The sequence below is a fragment of the Phalacrocorax aristotelis genome, chromosome 6 (assembly GCF_949628215.1).
Source record: "Phalacrocorax aristotelis chromosome 6, bGulAri2.1, whole genome shotgun sequence".
NCBI lineage: Eukaryota > Metazoa > Chordata > Aves > Suliformes > Phalacrocoracidae > Phalacrocorax > Phalacrocorax aristotelis.
The window spans coordinates 59,793,362-59,816,836 of NC_134281.1; the positions used below are offsets into that span (position 1 = coordinate 59,793,362).

At 39.9% G+C, this 23,475-nt stretch overlaps 1 protein-coding gene across 3 annotated transcripts in view; it reads right to left on the reverse strand.

Annotated features, from left to right (window-relative positions):
• DPYD (dihydropyrimidine dehydrogenase) overlaps nucleotides 1-23,475 on the reverse strand; it is a 368,160-nt gene that overhangs the window by 314,653 nt on the left and 30,032 nt on the right. For 2 of the 3 annotated variants that reach the window (XM_075098192.1, XM_075098195.1), the window contains exon 3: nucleotides 4,699-4,781. The exons of the other annotated variant lie outside the window; for it this stretch is intronic. In XM_075098192.1, coding sequence (XP_074954293.1) covers nucleotides 4,699-4,781 — 83 coding nt within the window. The remainder of the gene's footprint in view (nucleotides 1-4,698; nucleotides 4,782-23,475) is intronic. 3 annotated transcript variants of the gene reach the window in all.

The window sequence follows — 23,475 nt, forward strand, 5'->3', positions numbered from 1 at the left end:
CAGAGCCAGACTGTTCTTAGTGGTGCCCAGAGAAAGGGCAAGAAACAACAGGCACAAGCTGAAACACAAGGAATTCCAGTAAGGAAGGAAAAAAAAAAAAAAAAAATAGGGTGGGGGGAGTGCTGGGTGTTTTGGTTTTGGTTTTGTTGTTGTTTATTGTGAGTAGGTTTGCCCAGAAAGCCCGGAGAGTCTCCATTCTTAGAGATATACAAAACCTGGCTGGACACAGCCCTGAGCAACCTGCTCTGAGCAGGAAACCTGGTCTAGATCAGAGATCTCCCAAGTGGGGTGTGCACAAGGCAATTCACCTGGATGCGGGAAGAAAATATTGTTTGTACCATTAATAAATAACGTTTTTAAAAATTAAGTAGTGTTTATTTCATCTTTATCTCATCCTTTTTAAATTTCTATTCTTGCATGTGTTTTATAATGCACATAATATATTAGTACAGCGGTACGTGTATATAATTTATAAAGAAATAAGCATACACATACTGGGGGCACATGCTCAAAAACGTTTTGCTGGTGCACAATCAAAAAAGTTTGGAGACCACTGGTCTAGGTCACCTCCAAAGGCCCCTTCCAGCTTTAGGGGTCTGTGAATCTCTCTCGACAGCAACAAGTCAGTGCCTGTACACTAAGCGAGTGAACGGATTCAGCAGAAAGAGATTCCCTTTCCTGCCAGCCTTCTGAAATTTGTCCTTCACCTTGTTAAACCCAGCAACTCCCTAAACTTTACCTTCTTCTAAATTGATATTAATAATTAATTGGGTTTGGATATTAATAATTGGGTTTGGATTTCTTCCACACTTCTACTAAAAGTTACTTTATAGCTTGGGGGCAGTTCATTGTGGGTTTTCATTTTTAAGACTCCTCAAGGCTACTTCACCCTGCTTTCCCAGAGAAACGGTGACAGCAGCAGTGCACGTTCTGGTTTTGACACCCTACAGAGCCAGCATGCAGTTCACTTGATCCTCCTCGAATACTTATCTCCTCGTAGCAGCCAAACCAGTCTAAAAGCTCCTTTAAATTTCTAGATAAAGCTTTACCGAGGATTGGGATCCAGATTTTTTACAGTGATTATATACTAAGAACAAATTGAGCGCTGTTTAACAAAAGCTTAATGCTCTGTCTTATGCAACCTGACATTATAGGCATATATCTATGCTATTTTTCTGCCAAGTTACTACATAAATTACCCAATTAAATTATCATATACACATTCAAGGTATGTAAAGCAATAGTCTGTCCATTTATAAAGCCCAATTCAAAAAACTAATGTAGATTTATTGTTTACTTAAGCTTTGCAGTTGCATTAAAATATAATAATAAACAAACCATTTGGAGTACATTAACAAAATAAGCAAAACATTAACTGAATTGAATGCTTTATGATTTTATGTGCAATAAATAAGCCAAATTCTTACAAAACCACTGTCAGCTCATTATCTCATTCAAGGTCTAAAATAATATGTAAAGCAGAACGAGAGAAAGTTCATATGTTTTATGATCACTTCAAAACCCTTCAGACAATTTATTTTACACACATGTATATACATCAACAAGAAAGATGATTTTCATGTAACCCTTGATTTGAATACCATTCCGTTTCTGAAGAGCTGGAAAAAGAACAAAACCCTTCCTGGATATTAGTGTTCGTTTATGCAGAGCACAGTGATATTCATAGACTAGAAATGTGCTGAAACCCATATTAAATTGACCATTTTTCTCAAAGAGAAAGTTAAAACCGAAGGTCTCGTTCCAAACAGGAGCACTGGGGAAATACGTTCATTGCATCTCTCATCTGGCAGACCAGTACTACCGCTCTGGGAAATCAGAGAGGATTTGGGCAGACTGCCCACTCAACTTAAGGCTCATCTGAGATCCACATATACCCGCTTAGCTATCCAGCTAGGGTTGTTGTTGTTGTTGTTTTCATGCCCACATGATTTTAGTGCCTTTGTGCGATGTGCAATCCTCTCCCCACACTTCCCTTACCAAAGGGGGCAGGTATCTCACAACACTGAGACAAATCTGTGGCCTCCCACGCCTCGTCCGGTGTCCACTATAGCGATGGGAAAGCAAAATGAACTTGAATCTGCCAAAATGTACCATCTGAATTATGTAATCTTGGGATCCAGATAGAAAAATACAGCCACCAAGGATACGGGGTGACTACGCAGCAGCTGAAAGAACGGTACAGCCTAAAATAACAAGTGTCTTTAACACATATTTAGAAAAATACACACACCTACATGCATATACGTCTCAGAATTAACATTTTGCACCTTTTATGTGTTATTCAAGTACGTTATTAAAACGTACTACAGGCTTAATTTAGTAAGTCAGGTTTTCTTTACCTCCATAAAAACAACTCAGAAGAAAATCCACCATATAATATTGACTGCAATTAAGAGAATTCCAGCACTGCACAGTATCCGTCACACTTCACAATCAATAACTATTTCTCAGAATGGCTTGTCCGCTAGCAGCAATAGCCAGGATACAAATCTATGAGATAGTAAAGTGCTTTTTATTGTATGCAGAGCAGAGAACCATGAGAACCTTCTACACAGTCCTTGTAACAGAAACATGACCTTTGAAATGCCAAAGCTCCCTTTGCTAGCGAATGTTTATCACCAAAGAGCCGTCAGCTCCCAAGTTTTTAAAAGATTAACTCTGCTGAGTCATGTATCGCAAAACACCGCAAACCCACCCATGAAACGCTACTACAGGACAGCAGCAACTTGAAATGCAATTTGTGGAAAACACTGCAAGTAGCTTCATATGCCAAAGGTTCTCCAAATCTTTGTTTTTAAATCACTTTCCATTTACCGGCACTACACGAAAGATTTGCGTACACAGAAGACCAACCACACAGGGAGAAAACCCTAAATATATGAAGCAAAGCAGGCAAAAAGCAAGAAATCACCATTAGAGAAGTGAATGCCATTATTTTTAGTTATTTGCAACGCTAGTAGCTGAAATGTTCAGAAGAAAGTACAATTTGGGGGTAATAAGAAAGGCTTCAAGAGAGGCAGGTAGCATTTCAAGTCCAAATACCTCTACAAACCCTTATTGACAGCAGCGTATCTGAGACAAAAGCGCCATGAACATAAAGTCAGAGTCATGCAAATAAAGGCATACACACACACTGTGCTGGTTTCGGCTGGGATAGAGTTCATTTCCTCCATAGTAACTCATGCAGGGCTGTGGTTTGGGTTTGTGCTGGGAACAGCGCTGATAACCCAGGGGTGGTTTCGCTCCTGCTGAGCGGGGCTTGCACAGAGCCAAGGCCTTTCCTGCCCCTCACCCCACCCCACCCGCGAGGGGCTGGGGGGCACAAGGGGCTGGGGGGACACGGCCGGGACAGTGACCCCCACTGCCCCCAGGGCTGTCCCACACCACACGGCCTCATGCCCAGCACACGGAGCCGGGGGAGGCTGCCCGGGGGCCGCTGCTCGGGGACTCGCTGGGCATCGCTCGGTTGGTGGTGAGCAATTGTTTTTATTTGCATCACTTGTCTGTCTTGGGTTTTATCTCTCTCTGTTATTTTCCTTTTCATCACAATTTTTTTTTTCAATTATTAAACTGTTCTCACCTGAACCCACAAGTTTGCTCACTTTACCCTTCCAGTTCTCTTCCCCCCATCCTGCTGCGGGGCGCAGAGAGCGAGCGGCCGTGCGGTGCTTAGTTGCACCACACGAGGGGTTAAACCACAGCACACATCCACAAATTTAATGGGATTACGAATACAATTTTTTTAAAAAATAGGGTGTAATTAGTTTTTCAAGAGGATTCTCAATATTTTTTGTTGGTTTTACCTTTTACTGTGCTTGGGCGAGTCTAAGAAGTCACTCTGCTACCAGGCAAGTGAAATGAAGCACTACGTTTGCATCATTGCATTTTACTATCCAACTTTCAAGACCTTTAAAAGTACAGGTAACTATAAGTTTCCGATGCACAGATAACACTACAATTAACACCTTCCTGATTATTCAGTGAGTTACTTTAGAAAATCTGCCTTTGATTCCACCACCTCACAGCGTAGCAATCATTCCCTTCTCCAGGTACTATAGCTGGCAAGTTTCTTTGGAACCCTGTACCCAGATACTCTACAGTGCAAATAAGGGTGACAGAAGATTCACGTACTGACTAATTTTAGCCTTCTCTAATAAGCATTAAAAGCAACGATATAAGGATATTAAGAAAAATATACATCTCCACAGTATACGAAGGAGCAGACAGATTTTAACATTCCATTACCAAAACCAAAATCGTGTAAATCTGGTGATAAAAATCAGAGTACACAAGAAGTACATACATAAAAACCAAATCCAATTTAAAAGTAAACACAGGTTTGTTCAAACAGCATCGTACAATTGCTTTAACACTTGCAGAATTTAGATGAACAATATTTTCCTTCACTCACAGTTTAGTATAAATATAAAGCAAGGCACCCCTTAAGCATTTTAAATAACAAATTAAACATTTACGTTTTTTACTGTGCAGTCAGGCTTAACATTTATGCAGCTTCAAAACCAAAGTACAGCCTCAAGGGAAGCCTCTCCACTGACAAATTAATACCTTAGAGAATAGAGCTGAATGGTGGCAATGAACTCATTTGTTCCCCCAATAATGAAGAATGACTCTTTCTTTACCACATCTGTGACTGTTGCTATGGTGACCCAGACTTACCTCATTGCTTCTCGAAGTGCTCCTCGCTCGCTAAGAGTCGTGTGCTTTATGTCATCAAAATTATTTTCTAGTTTCTCACAGTTCTGCAACAAACAGACAAACCCATGTAACGGCTCTTAAACAGTATATTGTACACGTATTAACATTATTCAGCATCGTGCAAACAAAACTGATTTATATTATGTAACCTCAAATTACGCATTCTGTTTTAATTACGCAGGAGTCATTAAAAAGACATTGAGAACTCAGAAACAAAGTAAACATGAATCTTATTATATGGTTGTCATGGAAATCATCTTATAAATGTCCCATAATGAAATGTATAGAATTTTTACTTTTTCTTCTTCTTTGAAAGGAAAATCCATTTTTCTTTTATCAGGATGCGAGGCTACAAAGCCACTATACACACACAGATGAGAAAAGAAACCTAAACGGGCATTTTAGAATTACAGTAAGTCAGAAATTCGGTCCCGATGATACAGGCGGTGTTGTTGGAACAAACCGATCGTATTTAATTCACGTTCAATTTAATTTTTAAAACATAACAGAAACTGAAAAGATTAATTGTGTCTCGACACCCCAACCACTTCACGGTTTTTTCCAGGTTAGAGCTCACCGGTCTTCCTAACAGTAATACGAACCAACAGTTTTGTGACAATAAACGAAATAAAACTTCGCTATATTCCGTTAATTATTACGGAACGTGTGACTGGTTCCATTACTCCAGATGCTGCTCCTTTTCTTCCGCTCCCACAAAGGCAGCAAAATTGATTCGGAAGGTGCTGGGCAGTACAGAAATCAGTATCTGTGCAAAACGAGCGTGAGATAGCAGCAGCAAACAAGACCCCTCTGATCATCTGCATCACCCATGGGATTTTTATATTCTCTTGAGGCTTTGTCAACGCAGGAGGCTTTTAGGTTACCCTTGCTCTCTGCAGCGCCTTTCTCCAGTACCAAAACTTACCTCTGGGAGGCATAATTTTGCCATATGGGTGTAAAAGAAACACGAGTTGCAAGCCTAACAGTTACTCCTGCTAACAGCCTCGCAGGCAGGACTGCCGGGCTCTTTATGCAGTAGCGTGAAAGAAAATACGCGCCCTATCATTTGGTCCTATTGCTTTCACGGTTTTTAATATCCGAATTAATTTTCAAGCCCACATTTTAAAGATAGTTATAATAAATACAATAAAAGTTACCTATTGTTATTTCTTTTGCGCATTGATTCTTTGTTTTTATAATTATGTTCAAGTTGAGGCTCCAAAAGCATTAATGGAAAGGAAATAATTAGGTATTCGTAAGTGGCCTAACAAGATATTTTCGCTTGTCCGATTAACATTTAAACTATCATTATTTTTAAATAAGATTACAGACTTTTTAATACAAAGTTTTAATGCTTGAACAATCCATTACTGAGCAGGAGAAACAAACAAAGCTACATTTGGAACTTTTGCAATCTTTTCTCCCCTTTATAAAAAAGGATGCATGTCTTAAGTATGAGTAGTACATCTTATCCCACGGCTACTCGGATATTTTTTTTTGTTTATATTACAATCAGCTGTACTTTGTGTGGCAAAATCCTACTCAAAAACTCAAAGGGATTACGTGAGAGAGACAGGGAAGCTCTACAATGAAGTATTCCATTATTTAGACCAGCATACATTGACCTTCAGCTCCAAGCACACACAGGCAGGTCAGTCATTTAATACACACAAAAGAAATCCAAATCCGCAATACTAATTAATAGAGAATTCCTGATTCATCAGTACTAAACTGAAAGTATCTGTGCAAGCAAAAATCAGACCTCCCATCCTCCAGGAAAGCAGGCCAAAGGAAACACCATTTGGAATATTGCTCCAAGCGCTGAAAAGGAAAGCCCAATTTTTACCAATCCTATGCCAGCAGCACCTCAGGGCAGGTTCAGGAAACCTGAGCATCACTGATGCTCTCCACGAGGAAAATGCTGGAAAAAGTTCAGCTGGTATTTCTTCTTTGCCTATACAGACCATACTATGTTAATCAGCTGAAGGGCAACAGAGGTGGCCCATACCTAAAGAAAATGCGGTGATCAGGTAGCCTTAGACACAGAAATATTCCCTCTCAGCTCTAAACCCCACGCAAAAATGAACAGATAACCCCGAAGAAAAGATTTTATACACTCAAATAATAGATATCGTATCAATTCATTTGGCAAGAAGATGAACTTCTACCATTTCTGAGAATTGTTTCTGGACAATATTTTCCTTAGCGACTCTCAGCTCTCATCCAACAAGTTGGAGAGCAAATAACATCACCATTGCGGAAAAAAAGAACTACGAACTGAGCCAGATGCAAACTCCTGAAGGAAGACGACCTCATAGTAGTACATCGTCAGTTACGGCATACATCCGGAACAGGAGAGCGAGCAAGTATCGGTCGTACCCACCCAGTCAGAGCTGCGATCATCCAAAAGAGTACGTTGGATCCTCTCAGAGTAAAAGAGAACAGGGTTTCTGAAATACCAAATAAAAGCAGAGCTACAGGTGAACGGATGCCGCTCCTTCACGGGTCTGAGCGCCAGCTCGCACACTACGATTGCAGGTCGTCTGAGACGATATCAGTTTTTAAGAAAGCTAACGATAGGAATGAAATCGTGACCATGAGAATACTCTGAAGAATATGTCTGCGAAATGACGAAACTTTGGTAGACCGTGACCAGGGTGAGCTTTACATTCTTAAGTAATAGAACAGCAGCAAAAATTGAGCTCGTTCTATTATCCGTGCTACCAAATAGATTAATATCTATAAATATCTTGCACAGGGCAGTATGTTTGGGCCCGTAATACTTCACAGATTTAAGTCTAATGAGCAATTAAATTCCCAGGTGTTTCATTTGGAGCAGCAGCTAAAGTTAAAAAAATCAAAACACAAGCAATGAAAAAAATTGGGTTTGGTGGCTCACTGCCAAGTGATTTTCTGTGGGCACAGATAAAGTCTAGAAGTTTTACCTCTATGATTCAATAATTATATAGCACTCTATATGTTATCGCTCTTGGCAGATCTATAGTGCTGTATGATACTAAACTAAATACCACCTTTGAGAAGTTCAGGAGGAAAAATAAGCACAGGGATGTGATTAGGGACATGGTCATCGTAAGTCAAACCACCACCGCATGTCAAAAAAGCCACAAAAGTCTAAATACTGCTTCTTAAAGGATTCTGACACACATATACTTTGAGGTTTTTAAATGAACCAACAGGCAAGAGACTGGGGAAGAGATTTTGTATATAAATAAATGGCTTATTTGTCTCATGAGATCTTAACTAAAACTACATGACAACCAGCTAAGAAGGGAGATGTAGACTGGATATCCACAAATATCTGTGGCATCACACACACACTGGTGGAACATCTAATCAGAAATGAGAAAGGTGAATGATAAATGTATGAAGATGAGGAAGAAGGAAGATTAATGAACAAATTGAGAAGCTTTTCCTCCCATAACCACAAAAATATGACTTTCTTTCCTACCACAATTTATTCTTGTTAATAAAATAAATTGCAAGCTTTGGGAGCAAGGACTATGTGCTCGTAACTCTGTATTTTCAGTTATGGTAAGTGATAATATTAATAATATGATGATATAAACTTTGTAATAATATTTTAACAGTCTGAGGAAAGTCAGCAACTACCAAGTCCAAAGTACTCTTACTCTTTGACACCGGCTGAAGTAACAAGCTAGCCCACATACCTGGAGAAGATAAATAATCACCCTAGTTTTAAATAAAAACCTAGGATTCTGACAAAAATGAAGTTGTACTTTCTAAAACACATCTCTAAACACTCAATAGCTTACCTTTCTTGTATATGTTTTTGTCTTGGACGGAAAAGCCCTCTTTTCTTGACTTAGTCATTTGAAAAGCAATTCTTGACTTGGCCTCTCGGGTCAAATGCAAAACGTTGCAGAAGTGGCTCAGAAACCAAAAGCAGGCTATTGCCTGGTGCCACCACCGAGGATCTCCCTAAATCACAAAAGCATTGCTGCCTCTGCTCTGCCACGGCAGGCCTAAGAGTCAGAGTTTTGAGAAGACCACAACTCACACTCGTCCAATTCTGCGGCACGGTAGGGGTAAAAGTGACCTCGCTTCCATTGAAATCAACCTTAAACCTCCCACCCAGTCAAACAAGAGTGGGATCACTCTAAGCCATATCCACTACTTTAACTCTACCCTGAGGTACTTCACATAAGACTTTCAAAAGCGTTATTGTTACAGATAATGTCTTGCACGCATTTTGAGATAGTTGGGAAATAAAATCTTTTCAGATAGTTGGGAAATAAAATCTTTTGATCTGACAACAGCGTGCGACCTATTCTAAGACAGCCTGCATCACTGAAGTTGAGCAGATCTCTTACCCTAGTTGATTGATGCCATGCACTGCCAAATCAAAAGCCTTACTTAACATACCGTCTTCGGATTGCCGAATTCTTTAATTCAGTGCTTCCACATCGTTTTAGGAAATTTTCTTAGAAAGTTTGAGGTTTTTCCAACATTTGTGAAACTAAATCTCACATTTTTAGTGTCAAATGTTCTCTGTGAATTAAGCATAAGGAACATACAGCAACTGAAAGATGGAACAGCTCTCACCTGTTCAGCTTGTACTTACTATTGCTGCTAATGATAAAACAAATACATTTTTGTCCAGTTTTCTCCTTTAAAATCCACAAAGAAGGCTCCTACAGAGTACGCTATGTCTTAATTTTCTAATGTTTGTGCAACCGAATTTTAAAATGTGCATATTAAGTGTATTTGTACCTACATTTCTGAGTGCTTAAAATGAGACAACCTGGCCCACATTCTGAAGGATGTAGCAGGCTCCCTCTGATATTTCAATTAGTTACCTTTAAGGAGGCAGGCTCCAACGACAGATTGCCGAAAGTGTTGGGGACCTATAGAATCTACTGCAAGTACCTACGTCCTGCACAGATTCAGCAACTCTCTTTTTGAGAAAAGTCTCAAATTTTGGTCCAAAATTTCCTTAAAAAGTCAAGTCCCAGATATGCCACAAGGCTGATCGCGTTCTGAAAACGTTGGCCACACTGTAGAAGTGATCTCCTTTAACCAAGTTGTAATTTAAAAAGCTGACTTCTTCGGTGGGCTGTTTAAGAAGTGTAGAATGCTTATTTCCATATTGATCATCTTATCGATATACAAAACAGTAACACCAATCATCACTTGTTATTCTGGAAATGTGGATTATTTCATCAGCAGAAAACTTTAGAAATAACTAACTTGTGTTTTATAAACCTAAAGCAACATTAGAATAGTAATCTAAACTGTAATATATTGCTGCAAGGATAATTATTAAGGGAAAACACAGCTGACATTTTCTGATTTATGCACACAATCAGAGATGGAGTCCAAGGACTGTGACATAATTATCTTCATGCTAACAATTTTTGTAAATCTCTTGACAGAATTTTAGCTAATTTTAAAATGCCTTCTGAAGATTAGCACTTAAAACTGTTGGGGAAAATAGCACAATTTATTAGCAAGGGTATAATTGTAAACCTTCCAAATACTCATTGTGAATATCATTTAGACAGTAACTCCTGCTTTAGCAGCTGGTATATAAGACTCCAGTTTATGGAATCTTGAAACAACAGAGAGAGTAGAATCTAATTAAACAGGATTACATGCCAAAGAAAAATTATTAAAAACAGACTAATAGACAGTTGTTATGAATTCAGAATAGCGCATCTACTTCTTCTGATGCAAACTTGTATAACACACTGCTTTATTCCAATGAAACCTAAATAACCTTCGCAGACTTCTCTCTTGACTTGAAACAGACTGTCTTTCCACACTGAAACAACGCAAAAAGCTAAATGGTTCCATTGATCGCCTCTCTCAGGCTTAAGCACCCATCTGCTATAGGGTAAAATGACTTACATACAGTGCATTTATTCTAATGTTGGTGCTACAATTCACTAAAGGTATTCCGTAGCCAACAGCCGTCTACCAAACACCTCCAACTATCTTCATATTGAGCAACTAACCAAAACCGATGCCATTTGCCAAAGGGTTTTATCTACAAGCATTCTTAAAAACTAAACAAGGAAAAGGACTGTTTGATCCTAATTCTAAGCTATTCCGATCTACGCAATATCTACCTACTAAACTCCTCCTTCCTATTTGTTGTGACTCATTCTCAAGAGGTTCTTATTCCAAACAGGGGGAAATGCAGCTTAAAACTGATACCTGACCAGCTGTTCACAAGGGAAAAGTAGGTATTTTTTAAATATGTACATATTCCTAATATCTGCAGAAAGTATATTAAGCCCTCAGGTATTTACATAACATTTGACAGCATGTCATTCATAATACATGAACGTTTGTTATAACAATTTTTTCAATATGACATACAGCCACATTGGCCAGACAGGCTCTGTGAAAAATATAGATATTAATACATCAAAAATAGCAGACTTCCAACAGAAAACCAGCTCTAAGTGTTAGTAATCAAATACAAATCAATAGAAAAAATATTAAATAGAATTGTGGGTGGCTGTAATCAATGCCTAATTAGCATAACCATGTTAATTTTGCTCAGGTTTTCTTCGAGCAATATTATTTTTAAGGCACTAAAAATAGTGCACATGCAAACTCAAACACAAGTATCACGTTTTCTCCACCACCAGGAATATATTGCCAAAACAGGACTGATACCAGGAAACTCCGACGTGTGAGATATTTTCTGAAACTGCAAGTGTGGTTTTTGTTAGTAAGTACCAGAAATACTGTCAGTGTAACTGGGAATTCTGAACTGGAAGCAGCCAATTTTGGATATGTTTAAAGCTTTCCCAGTTTAAAATACAGTGCAGATAATCCTTAAAGACAGGTAATTATATAAAAGTTAATTACTTGTTAAACACACACAACATTTTAGTTTGCAATTTTACCGGGACTGTGAGAGATCCTCCAATCTGAGATGGCACTCCGCTAACTTCCTTTTCATGCTGTTTCACGCACAAATTTCAAGTGGCAAATTTATAACAGCCTTCATGTTCACATAAGGGTATGATATCTTGCTGCATTCAACCTGCTGTTGTCGGAGCAGATGCAGACACCACGTGTTTTGGCAACGGATAACACATCAGATAGTAGTGATCCAGGGAAGATGAGAAAAGACGTTCTGAAAGGACCGAGCATGCCACACAAAGAATAGTAGACCAAAGAACTCAAAAGAAAAGACAAAAAAGCTACAAAAGATATGCAAGACAGCAGAGGCACAGCTGGAAATAATGAAGGAGCAGAGAATGCAGGTGATGCCACTAGACAGGACATTTTATAAAGCTCCTCCCCTTGTGACTCAGCTTTAAAAGACACAAAACTTTGAGAACAAAAAGGAAGGAAAACCTTTGCACTTCTCACTTTTTTCCTTCTCTTCCTAGAACAAATGTTAAACTTGATCAGCAGATGAATGGGAGGACTTGGCAACAAGCTACCGATCCCTCTGCACCTGAAGGGACACTTTGAAGACTGTTTCCCTGTATGGGATAGGGCTCTGTAGCAGGGAACAATGCACATCATCTCTTAGAACATGACAAGCTTGTCCAGAAACTATTTCTTTTGTAATGCCGCTTTAGTCCTGCCTTTTTCCTATTGGAGAGCCTCAGCATTCCATGAGAGCCCCCACAGGAGTTTGAGAGCCTCTCTGGGACCCATTCTTGATAGTTGAATCCTCAGATTTTCCAGTATTCATAGCACAAATTTACAATTTAATTCTTGAAGGGCATGAAGTAGAGAGGCACGGGCTCTGCACAGAATTTCTAAATATACTGTTTTCATCTGACAGTGAAAATATAACTAAGTAAAGATTAGTAAGAAAAATATCCCAAATGCTGTCCTCCCTCCCCTCCCAGAACCTTCCCATACCTCAACCTAGCTTGCTTTTCCCTTGGGATTCTTTACTCTGCTTAGGCAAATATTCCCCTGACTCATCGAGATTAAATAAAATGAGAGTATGTAGGTAAAGACCAGACTTATATTGAGAATTAACATTTACAGAGCTCATAACCTGGAAAAACGGAAGAATCTTTAAAATGCAGGTAGAACTGCACTCCTAAGGAACAGATTATGTTCTTGACCTTCAACAAAGAGCATAAGAAAAAACACATACCCAAAAGCCCCTGCTTTCTGAGAAGCCGAATGACCAAGACTTTAAGGAATTAACCCCACATATTTTCAAGTACCAACTTATGGGATACCCCTTATTTTTCATTCATAGCTAAAGAATTATTAAATATACAAGCTTTTAAAAAATTAAAGTTAAAATAAAATGCTTAAACACCATCCTGAAACAATGCAGTCCAGCCCTATGAAGAAGAATAAAAGCAATTACATGTAGCAGACTTGCTTCCTCAGCCCAAGATGCCACCTCTTATCTCTTACAAGGCACATTTTATTCTCCAACAACAGTATTTTTCAGAAGTGCCGCAACAAAACATTTTCTTTCATGGCTCTGTTTACCATGCACTACAGCTCCCTGTAGCTGCCTCAATATTTAAAAAAAAATAACACAAGAGGACACAATTTTCCCAACCAATTCCACAGAAGCTAATCTGCCAAAGCTATTTCTCCTGATTTTGCATAAGCTTCCTTCCTAGATAACTATGAGAACTGACTAGGCAAGTGTGCTGGTTTTGGCTGGGATGGAGTTAATTTTCCCCACAGCAGCCAGGATGGGGCTGTGTCCTGGATCTGTGCTGGGAACAGCGCTGATAACCCAGGGGTGGTTTCGCTCCTGCTGAGCGGGGCTTGCACAGAGCCAAGGCCTTTCCTGCCCCTCACCCCACCCCACCAGCGAGGGGCTGGGGGGCACAAGGGGCTGGGGGGACACGGCCGGGACAGTGACCCCCACTGCCCCCAGGGCTGTCCCACACCACACGGCCTCATGCCCAGCACACGGAGCCGGGGGAGGAGGAGGAAGGGGGGACGCTGGCAGGGATGGCGTTTGCCTTCCCCAGGCACCGTTAGGCATGATGGAGCCCTGCTGCCCTGGGGATGGCTGAGCACCCCCTGCCCGTGGGGAGGAGGGGATGGGTTCCTTGGCTTGCTCTGCTTGTGTGCGCGGCTTTAGCGTTCCCTGTTACCCTGTCTTTGTCTCAGCCCGCGAGGTTTCTCACTTTTCCCCTTCCGATTTTCTCCCCCGTCTCTCTGGGTGGTGGGAGCGAGTGAGCCGCTGTGTGGGGCTCAGCACCGATCCTCTCCTAACCTTACAGATCATACCTTTCTATACACAATTACAGAAACACACGCACCAGCTACTTACTAAATTGTGCACTCCTAATTCTCTCCAACATCTAAAAGACTTACACAAAATAGGCTTTAAGTCCCCCGGAAAGAGTCTGAAAAGATGCTCAATACAAGGCCAAGAGCCAAGGAATTGGTGACAGTACCAAGGGACTAGACTCATGTAGAGAGAACACTGAAGGATCTATGGCTTCTGGGCTCCAAGCAGCCCAGTGTTTCTGTCCTGCAAGGCGGATGGGAAAATCCCATCTTCTGCTTCATTTAGTAGAATAAAACAGTGACAGCTCTGCTTGAAAAATACATCCACGCCTGTGACTGATGATATTTCTTGCCATAACCATATGTGGTTATATGTCACTATGCTCACTGGCCAAGTCCTCATAACGGAGCATCCTTCCTCCAAATTTATTTTTGAAAAAAAAAAACAAAACTAAGCAATTCCACAACAAATACTATTAAGACCCCATCCTCTGACTTGGTGAATTACCAAGAAAAGAGTATATGCGCTTCTATTCTGGATTACCATGTTACCTGAAAATAGGAATCACAGCATAAAAGATGACTTAGATAGCAATGAAACAAATTTCCTCATGTGACAGTTGAGGGTACTTGCCACAGACAAAGCCAAATATGAAACTGAGACTAGATCTCCCCAGAAGAAATACTGGAAATATTAAGTTTGCTTGAGAGCCATCTACCTGAGCCAAAGGAATAAGAATTAGGAAAAGGGCTGCAGCCAGCAGAGCACAACCCTTGTGTCAAGACCCTGGCGCAGTTGTGTTGCATGCTGGCACTTTTTATCATATTTTCCATCACTATCATTCCTCATGAAAAACTGAATAATGATTTGACGTAAAATAATCTGAAGCTCATTCATAAGCTATGAGTGCCATACGCAAACACCAACAAAATGTTACCTCAGCTCTTACGTTTTAAACCACATGTTGACTCTGAAGTAGCTGTAGGTGACAGCAGGACGTGTCATGAGAAGATGTGAGTTGACAATTCACATATCTCTGAAAAATAAATAGGCTGCAATTTCTCCTCTATTTCCATTTTCCTTGAGAATCAAAAGACATGTCCTTTTACTGAGATGTTCAGGAAAGCCAAGTCTTTAAATACATTTTATATTAACTGCCATCTAAAGGAGGTAAATCAGAGGAAAACTTGCTTTTTCTTTTTTATTTTTTCTTTCAAAATACTATAAAGGAAAAAAATGGTGAAGACTACTATATTTGTACGCATTCTTTACTCTGCTCATCACTGACTGGTATCTAAAACCTTACTGTAAAGTAATACTGTAGGGTCCACATACAGTAAGACAGTGACCTCAGACACTTTAATATATACAAAGTCAGGAAAAACAAACGGAAGCAGCAAAAAAACACCATGAAACTGGAAAGCATGTGTAAGAATGCACCAAGAAGCACTAAATTCTTCACTGGGAGCCAAAACTGTTTTACAGTCAACGCAATTACATATATTTAAATATCATGCATCAAGCCAAGTTAGCCAAAATGAAAGCTTACGTTCGTTGCTAAGGGGGTGGAAAGTCAAGTCTCCGGCCGGGGTGGGGACAGGGGGGACGGACAGACACAACAAAGTAGGACAGCACAAACACTGCTGCTGTAAAATATTTTTTCCCTCTCAAAAAATATTCAGAAAATCAAGAGATAAGGGGCTACTACAATGACTGCAGATCCTACAAAGTTATCACCATCTGTTGTGTCATCTATTTACGGACACACAGACATAATCAAAACGGAGGGAAAACTGCTCAAATAAGTGTAATTTTCTTTGAATAAGATACCATGCATGTTTAATAAGCTTGAGAATCTCCCAGGATAAATTTAAGGGAATAAGCAGGACCTTCCCTGTACACAGAAGAGAACAGGGTTTGTGCGCAGCTACCTTTGTCAGCGGGGCATTCAAAAGTTCTTGCCACAGCGAACATCAGAAAGCGCATTAGGAGAACGCTGCTGCAACGCTGTTTATTCACATGCAGCTTGAAAACAACACCCAGAATAAATATATAGCCTCGGGTCTCAGTTCCACTTACCACCTGAGGGAGAAGAGCATCTAACAACCCAATACCTCAGTACGGCACTATGCACTCTTCTAGTTCTGTGTCCCATTTACTGTCATCTTTGTAAGGTTTTTACTCCTTTGGAAGCTTTCATGTCTCAACTTGAATAGCTTTCTTCTCCCAAAACCTTCTGCCTTGCCTTCAGACAGCTCAGACTGCTCCATTCCCCTTTTACAGCAGTCTCTTAAAAATTGCTTCGAGCTGAGGCGAGCAATACAAGCATGCCCCAAAGCACGAGGCAAGCACCCTCCCAGCAGCTCCCCAAGCAAGCAGGGACATATGGAGCCAAGATTCACCAAAAGAGAAGCGTGATGCAAGGCTCCTTGGTACGAGCTAGGCTTAAGCACTCTCCGGAGGAGCCTAGCCCAGGCTCCACAAGCAGTGCTCCTCAAGACATTTGGGCTAGGTAGCACAGCTCCTGAGCTAATACATCGGGTCTCTCAGCAGGGCTGGCTCCGTCAGTGCTTTCCTCAGATAGCTATGCTGCTCTCAAGTCCAGAAGTGGCTCCAGCTACTGCAAGTGAAGGGCTTCTAGTTCCCAGAACACTGCACAGGACAGACCTGCCCGGCTGAATGCGTTTAACTCGGAGAGTATGAACAACCCATTCCCTCCCTGCAACGGGACCTTAACCTAGTACCCTTAATGTAATCCTCCATATTTTACAATAAAATGCAATAACCTAGTTTTCAAAACACTATTTTCAAAACACACACGCTGAATATATTCCAAATAACAGTGAAACTCTTACTTTAAATTGTTTGTCCTCTCTGGAAAACATATTGGACTTATTAATCAGTCCCCAGGTCCCGAGTGTCACTACTACCGCTGCATATGTGCAAACAGAGCAATAGGAAAGAGCAGGGCGGCTGCAAAGCAAGAAGAAACAAAAATCATTATTCTTTTAACACAATTAACAAATGTCTCCGTTTTCTTTTCAAAGCCATTTTTATCTCCTATTTTTAATTCTTATCCTTATGCAGCAGTTTCCCTGTTTCCCTTGTGTATACACTGTTTGAGCTTTCAATTTTTCTTTTTTTTTTTTTTTTCAATAGTGCCTTATCCTTCCTTTTTTTTTTCTTCTTCATTACTTGGGGTTTTTCCTCTCCTGTTCTGTTCCCCCATGCTTATTTACTTTTTCCCCCCTAGTCCTCACTAATTATTTCACGTCTCTCGGTCTGTTTCATTCTGTGTCACGGCTTTTCCTTTCGTATTTTTTTAAATATTGCATTCCTTTATTCCACTCCTGCAGCTCTCTGATTTCTATGTGCTTGCTTAACTATTACCCAAATGGCTCCAAGCAGGACACACTCAAACTGAAGAATAAATAAATTAAAAGGAAAATACTATCTGTGGCCATGTGGTGTTGCTTAGCAACACCCCGTACCTCTCCACAGCTTTTCTAGAGCCCTGGTGGCAACGGAGCTTTTCAGACTTATTGCTACAAATATATGCAAGATCCTTCTCGCATTGTTTGTCCGTTCACCAGGAAATAAATGCAGAGAAAAATATAAATGAGAAAGAAAAACTCCAGAGAAAGCACCAGCAGCAGGACTGCTCTTCCAGCACAAGAAACGGCCGCACGCCCTGACGCGCGCTGCCCCCTTCTCTCTCACGTGCTCTGTAAAACACCCGCAGCTTACACGTTATTACTGTTCACTAATGCTGCTACTGTTACCAGGAATAGCATGTAAGTAATATTTCTTATGCAATTAAAATTTGTGGTCGGTTCACGCAACTCTCAAATAGTTACCGCGTATGCATTACTGGCTGAGGTTCATTGACTTCTTACACTCTTGGAAAGTGCCTTCTGAAAGCTTTACACTAAAGAAAAGACAGTAGTAGCCTCCAGATTGTATAGGATAGGAAGAATGGTCCAATCATTGACAAAAATGCAGCGGGATTATGAAGGAAGTGCAGTTTGTTCCTAAAGCTTATAGATCCAATCTTAAAGATTTTCAATATCTATTGTTTCTAACGACTTCCGATGTGACAGAAGTGAAAGCAAAGCTCCCCCACCCCACCCCCTTTTCTTTTAAAACAAAAGTTTGCTGGGCTCAATCCTCAAAAGTTAGAAACAAGTGCTCATTAAGTCCATACTTCACAAAGTATTGATGATTCAGCATTAGCTAGACTGAGTTTCAAGAGGACAGGTGCTAAGCCAGTGTCCCTGACAGTCTTTTTTTATTCCACAGCAATGAAAGACTCCTTCCAACAGCCAATGGCAACTTCTGAGAAAGAAAAGTCTTTTTAGTTTTGGGATGGAAATAACCCTTATCCAAGGGACTAAAACTTTAAGGATATCAGGAGACCTGGAAGGGGAGTCAAGAAACAGAAATGCCAAAGCAAAAGATAACTGCACCATTTAGCTAAGGACCAACCTGTGATGAAGCCCTACAGGATGGAGAAAATGTTCAGTTAACAGGCATCTTTCTGAAGGGCATCAAAATCAGCGTTATTATTGGAAATTTTTTGTATAGCTAACTAAGCGTCAAAGCAATGTGAAGTCTGAGTCGCAGAGTATCAGTAGCAAGTGAAAATAACGCTCATCAGAGCACATACCTTAAGAAGATGTTGAACAGCATCAACCTGCATCTGCCAGCTACAAATTGTTATGTCCTAAAGAGAAACCGCAGATGATCCACATAGGTAAATGAAGGACAGAAGCTACTGTTCAGGTACATAAACCCAGTTTATCAACCTCATTCCCACAGTAACATGTGTGGAAATTAAAGGCAGAAATAAGGGTACGTAGAGTTGGTTGGAGAAGACTGCAGAACCCATAGATGATACAGGCCACCATAATACACAGGCACTGCAGTGTCAAGCACTTAAATAGAAAAACGCCTAAAAAAGGTTTGCCAGTTCAAAACTTGATTTGGCCCCTTCACGTGTGTGCAGCAAGACACACATTTTAATGATGTGATCATACGCTGTTTTACACAGAAGTGCTGCCTGACTCAGAGGACAGAACGGAGAGCGCCCACCTCATCGACAGCCTTTCAACATTCGTGCTTAGCGTGTAGCCATTACTTATTGCAAAACCTGACTCGACAGCAGAACTAGTTTTCCCTACGAACACTTCAACGATACTCATCGCTACGGTACCTGAAGTGATTTAAGAGCAATTTGTTCTACATGCTATGAACACCCGCTTTCAGCAGGTAGCAATCAGCACAGAAAGTCTATCGAATAACTGAGCATGCTCCATCAGACACCTGTGGTCCAACACAGACGTATATAGGGGACTCGGTGTGACAACTTGGACGATCAGGCTTACTCTCTTGCTTTCCCGTTCAGTTCAGATTTTCTCATCTAGTTGATGGAACCATCACCCTCTGATCAGCTGGTATTTCTAAATCATCTTCCCTCTTAATTCCAACCATTAAAGCTCCTAGTCATTCTTATCCTCAGCCCTCAGCTGCACAGCCTCCTAATTGCACTCTTAAATGTATTCCTGTCTTTTTTTTTTATTCTGAACTTCAGCGTCACACAGTTCTTTATGATGTTCTAGTTTCTTCTGTATTGACAGTGCCTGTCGACTTTCTGGTAACATGCTCCTAATATTTATGTCAAGCTCATTAATGAAAATATTAAATGGTGTGAATCTGAAGACTGATCCTTCAACAAGCGCCGCTCAAAGCCCGGAAGCTCTTTTTTAAGCACTACTCACTCTCATCTCCTTTCTAGCCAGTCCCTTATCCATGTTACTATTCTAATCTAAGCAGATGATACTTCATTACTAATTGGCCAAAAAAAATAAGACAACTTGTCAGTGTGTCATGATCTATCCCTAACGATAAAGCCCAATATGTCTTATTCCGTCTTATATTTACCTTAATGCATTTAATCAATCTTTGCTTCAAAATCTGTTCTCAAAGTTCTGCATGCTGCTGATACAAGACTACCAGAGTTATAGTTGCCCATCAATTCTCCATCTTTTAACACACAGAAACTGCATCGGCTATTTTTTAATCAAGTACTGTAACATACACCTTGCTTTACTCTTAGGCCTGTAATTTCACATGTCAAGTTTTCTGTGATACCTTTATGGACATTCTTCTGTCCCCTTGACTTCTGAGATGGAACCCTCCAAGTTCTCCTTCTGGCCTATCTGGGGTAATTTCCATTTCTGCACTCATCTCCCCATTAGCCACCTCTTGATTTACCCCCATTTTACTGAAACTAGGACAACAATTTACAAAGACTTGAGACAATACCTAGGATGTTTAATCCTATCTTCACACTGGCTTTCCTTGTTCTTTCATTTCTTTTAATTTAGACAGCTTAAGAACCTTTTACTATTTGTTTTATATAGCTGAATAACCTTTTACTATTTGTTTTAATTTCTTTCGCCAGGTATGACTCAACTTGACTTTTGAAAGTTCTCACTTCTCCCTCTGTACTTCCTCCTTTGCCCATCAATCCCATTTTTTTTTTCAATTCCTTATGGTTTATCCTCATAATCTTAATATTCTTTCTGAAGTTGCTTTTCAGTTTGGTCTGAAACTCATCTTTACAAGTTGGGATGCAAATTCCAAATAATTTTTGTATATTTGAATTAATAAGTCTCCTCAGAATTCACGTCTTTGAGCTGTTTAGTTCAGTTCAGAAATCTAAATAGTTTTCTTAACTCCTGAGTTTGTCTTTTAAAACAATAAATTTTGGTGATTCTTCTATAGAATTTATATTAAATTAACTTAAAAAAAGAGCTTAATCACAGAATATAATATTGATCATCTATTCTAGGACTTCCCCCATTTACTAAATTAAAGGCTAACGCCCATCCAGCTTGACACCTGAATTAGTAACAGTTAATACTATTTAAAATTTTACTTTGAACTTCCTGATTTAAAGACTGTTACTAACAAAGTTTGTCAGTTATCACATCAAAGAATCCCTGCACCCTACCATCATTAGGATCTGTGGCTTTCCAGGCTGCATATAGAAAGTCAAAGTGTCTTACAATGACTTACCTCTCTAATAGCGTTACAATCAATTCCGGGTATAGAAAAAGTTGTGAGGGTAACAGAATGAGGACGGTGCACTTCAGAAAATATGATTTCAATAGTCTCAGGGATCAGGTTGGTATGTCTCCTGAACGATACACTGATCAGTACAGGAAAGCAGGAGAGAGGGCAAACCCTGGCAGAAATGCACAAAGGGAAGCTATTCCTGAGCAAAAGAAAAAAATATATAATAAAAGAAGTACTTAACAGACCTCTATGATCGTACCATGTCTCCCCCATGGCTTGGAAATCAAAATTATAAAAGGGAACTATGACACATACCTAAGTATATAAATTTCAAAGCATAAATGAACAGCACAAGCATTGTAGGAACAAAATCAGAAAGCTAAGGCACCAAGCAAGCCTCAATTAGCAAGGAAGAGGAAAAAATAAGAAGAAGGTGGTTCTATAAACACAAGAAGTAAGAAGAAAATAAAGAGAAGTACAGGTTATGACAGGAAAGGAGAGCAAATCACAAATGATGCAGACTGAACTGAATTACTCTGAGCCTTCCCTGCTCTCTTTATGAAGAGGACACGGTATGGCCGCAACCGTTACTAGAAGCACTCTTTTTAGCAAGGACGTGAGATTGCAGGCATGGAAAAGAGAGGTTTGATAATTTTTATTTTTAATCAGACAGATACAGTTCATATATCACTGAGTCATCAAGAAACTGAAACAATCCATGGACTACTACCCATTGCCTCCACAGACTTGGAGGGCTTGGGGTTCCATAAGGCCAGAAGAGACAAACATATTGTTTCCCTTTACGAAAAAAGGGAGTGAAAATAGCAACTACAGCCCCCAGCAGAGAAAATGGAGTACTATTGTTAAAAATGATAATGTGATATAAAAGCAGCTGACATGAGCATGTATAAACCAAAGTGAAATCAATCTTATTTTCTGTCCTTAAGATGATGGTCTCACGAATAAGCGGTAGTTGTGACAAATCTCGAGTGAACTTTTTTCAGAAGTACCCCACACCACATTTTCATAAGACAATTAAAAATATAGATTAGATAAAATAAATACCCAGTGAGTGCACAACTTACAGAAAAACAATCCCTAGCTTGTTTTTTTATCGCTGAAAAAGGGCCTGAATCAAGATGCTTTGTGATTCACCCCAGTGACTTGGACAGCTGGAAAAGAAGAATGTACCAATTGTTTCTACCGACATCATGTTTGGTGGAATAAGAGAAACAGGGAAGGAGGAGCTATTAAACATTTTAAAAGGAAAGACAAGAGTTTAAAAATCAAAGTAAACTAAAGGGTCAGTATTTAGGCCACAAATTGAATACATGACAATCCAATGCTCTTGCAGAACTGGGACAGTTCAGTGGGTGAGGCAAAGATTCATTCTACCCAGTGCTAGCCAGCACCCGGCTGAAAAATTGTCTAATTTTTCATCATCACAATTAGAGAAAGATGCAGAAAATGAAAATCCAAATAAAAGCAACAAAATAACAGTTTCTGAAAACACGACCAGCAAAGAAGAGTTGAAGGAAAATAGAGAACGGGAAGGATCTCTAACAGGAAGCTTCTACTAAAACAGAGTTTATACTAAAAGGGAACAATCATCAATTGTTCTGCAAGTAGGAAGAGACGGACAAGACGACAATTTGATCTCCAACAAATGAAATACAGTATATTTTAGGAAAAACTTGCTGTCGCACTGATTAAACACTAACAAGAATGAGAAGTCTCCAACATCATATGCCTTAGGAAGTGGGTTATACAAATATCTGTCAAGAAATGTCTAGCTCTACTTCATTCTGTCCCAATCCAGAAATTCTCTCAGTATCCCCCTCAAACCTACATTCTCATGATTCTATGATTCGATTGATTTCTATTTACAGCCATAGCCAAATTTAAACCTGCTGCGTGGAGACTCTACAGCACATTCTCAGCACACCAGAAATTAGTTTACTGCCCTCCCCTAAAGTGATTTTGATCCATAAAGGTTCAGTTTTACCCTTGCTATCTTCCTACTGTCTGTTGCGTTATTAACATAAAATGGTTTGCCTTTACGTTTGTCTTTCCTGAATAGCGCATCTCCTTTAAGGCAACTATACAGGTAGCCATTTGGATGCTTCTTCATCTGTTTACTTGATCTAGCAATGTTAATAACATTCCTCTCACGTGGTACACAAACAAGACGACTTCAACTTACTTCTTTATAGGAATAGACAAAAAGACATGAATTACAACTCGATAATTTTCAAGTGGAACACACACCGTAGGATCTTTAGCTCTATAGAGGAAAACCTCTTCCACTTCAGCTAGCAATTAAGCAACAGTAGGTTGCTGTCCTGTTCTCAGTGTTAGAGGGGAACAGAATGCTTTGTTGAGTGATTGTTCCAGATATTCCCTGAAGAAACAGGACCGATTGGAGA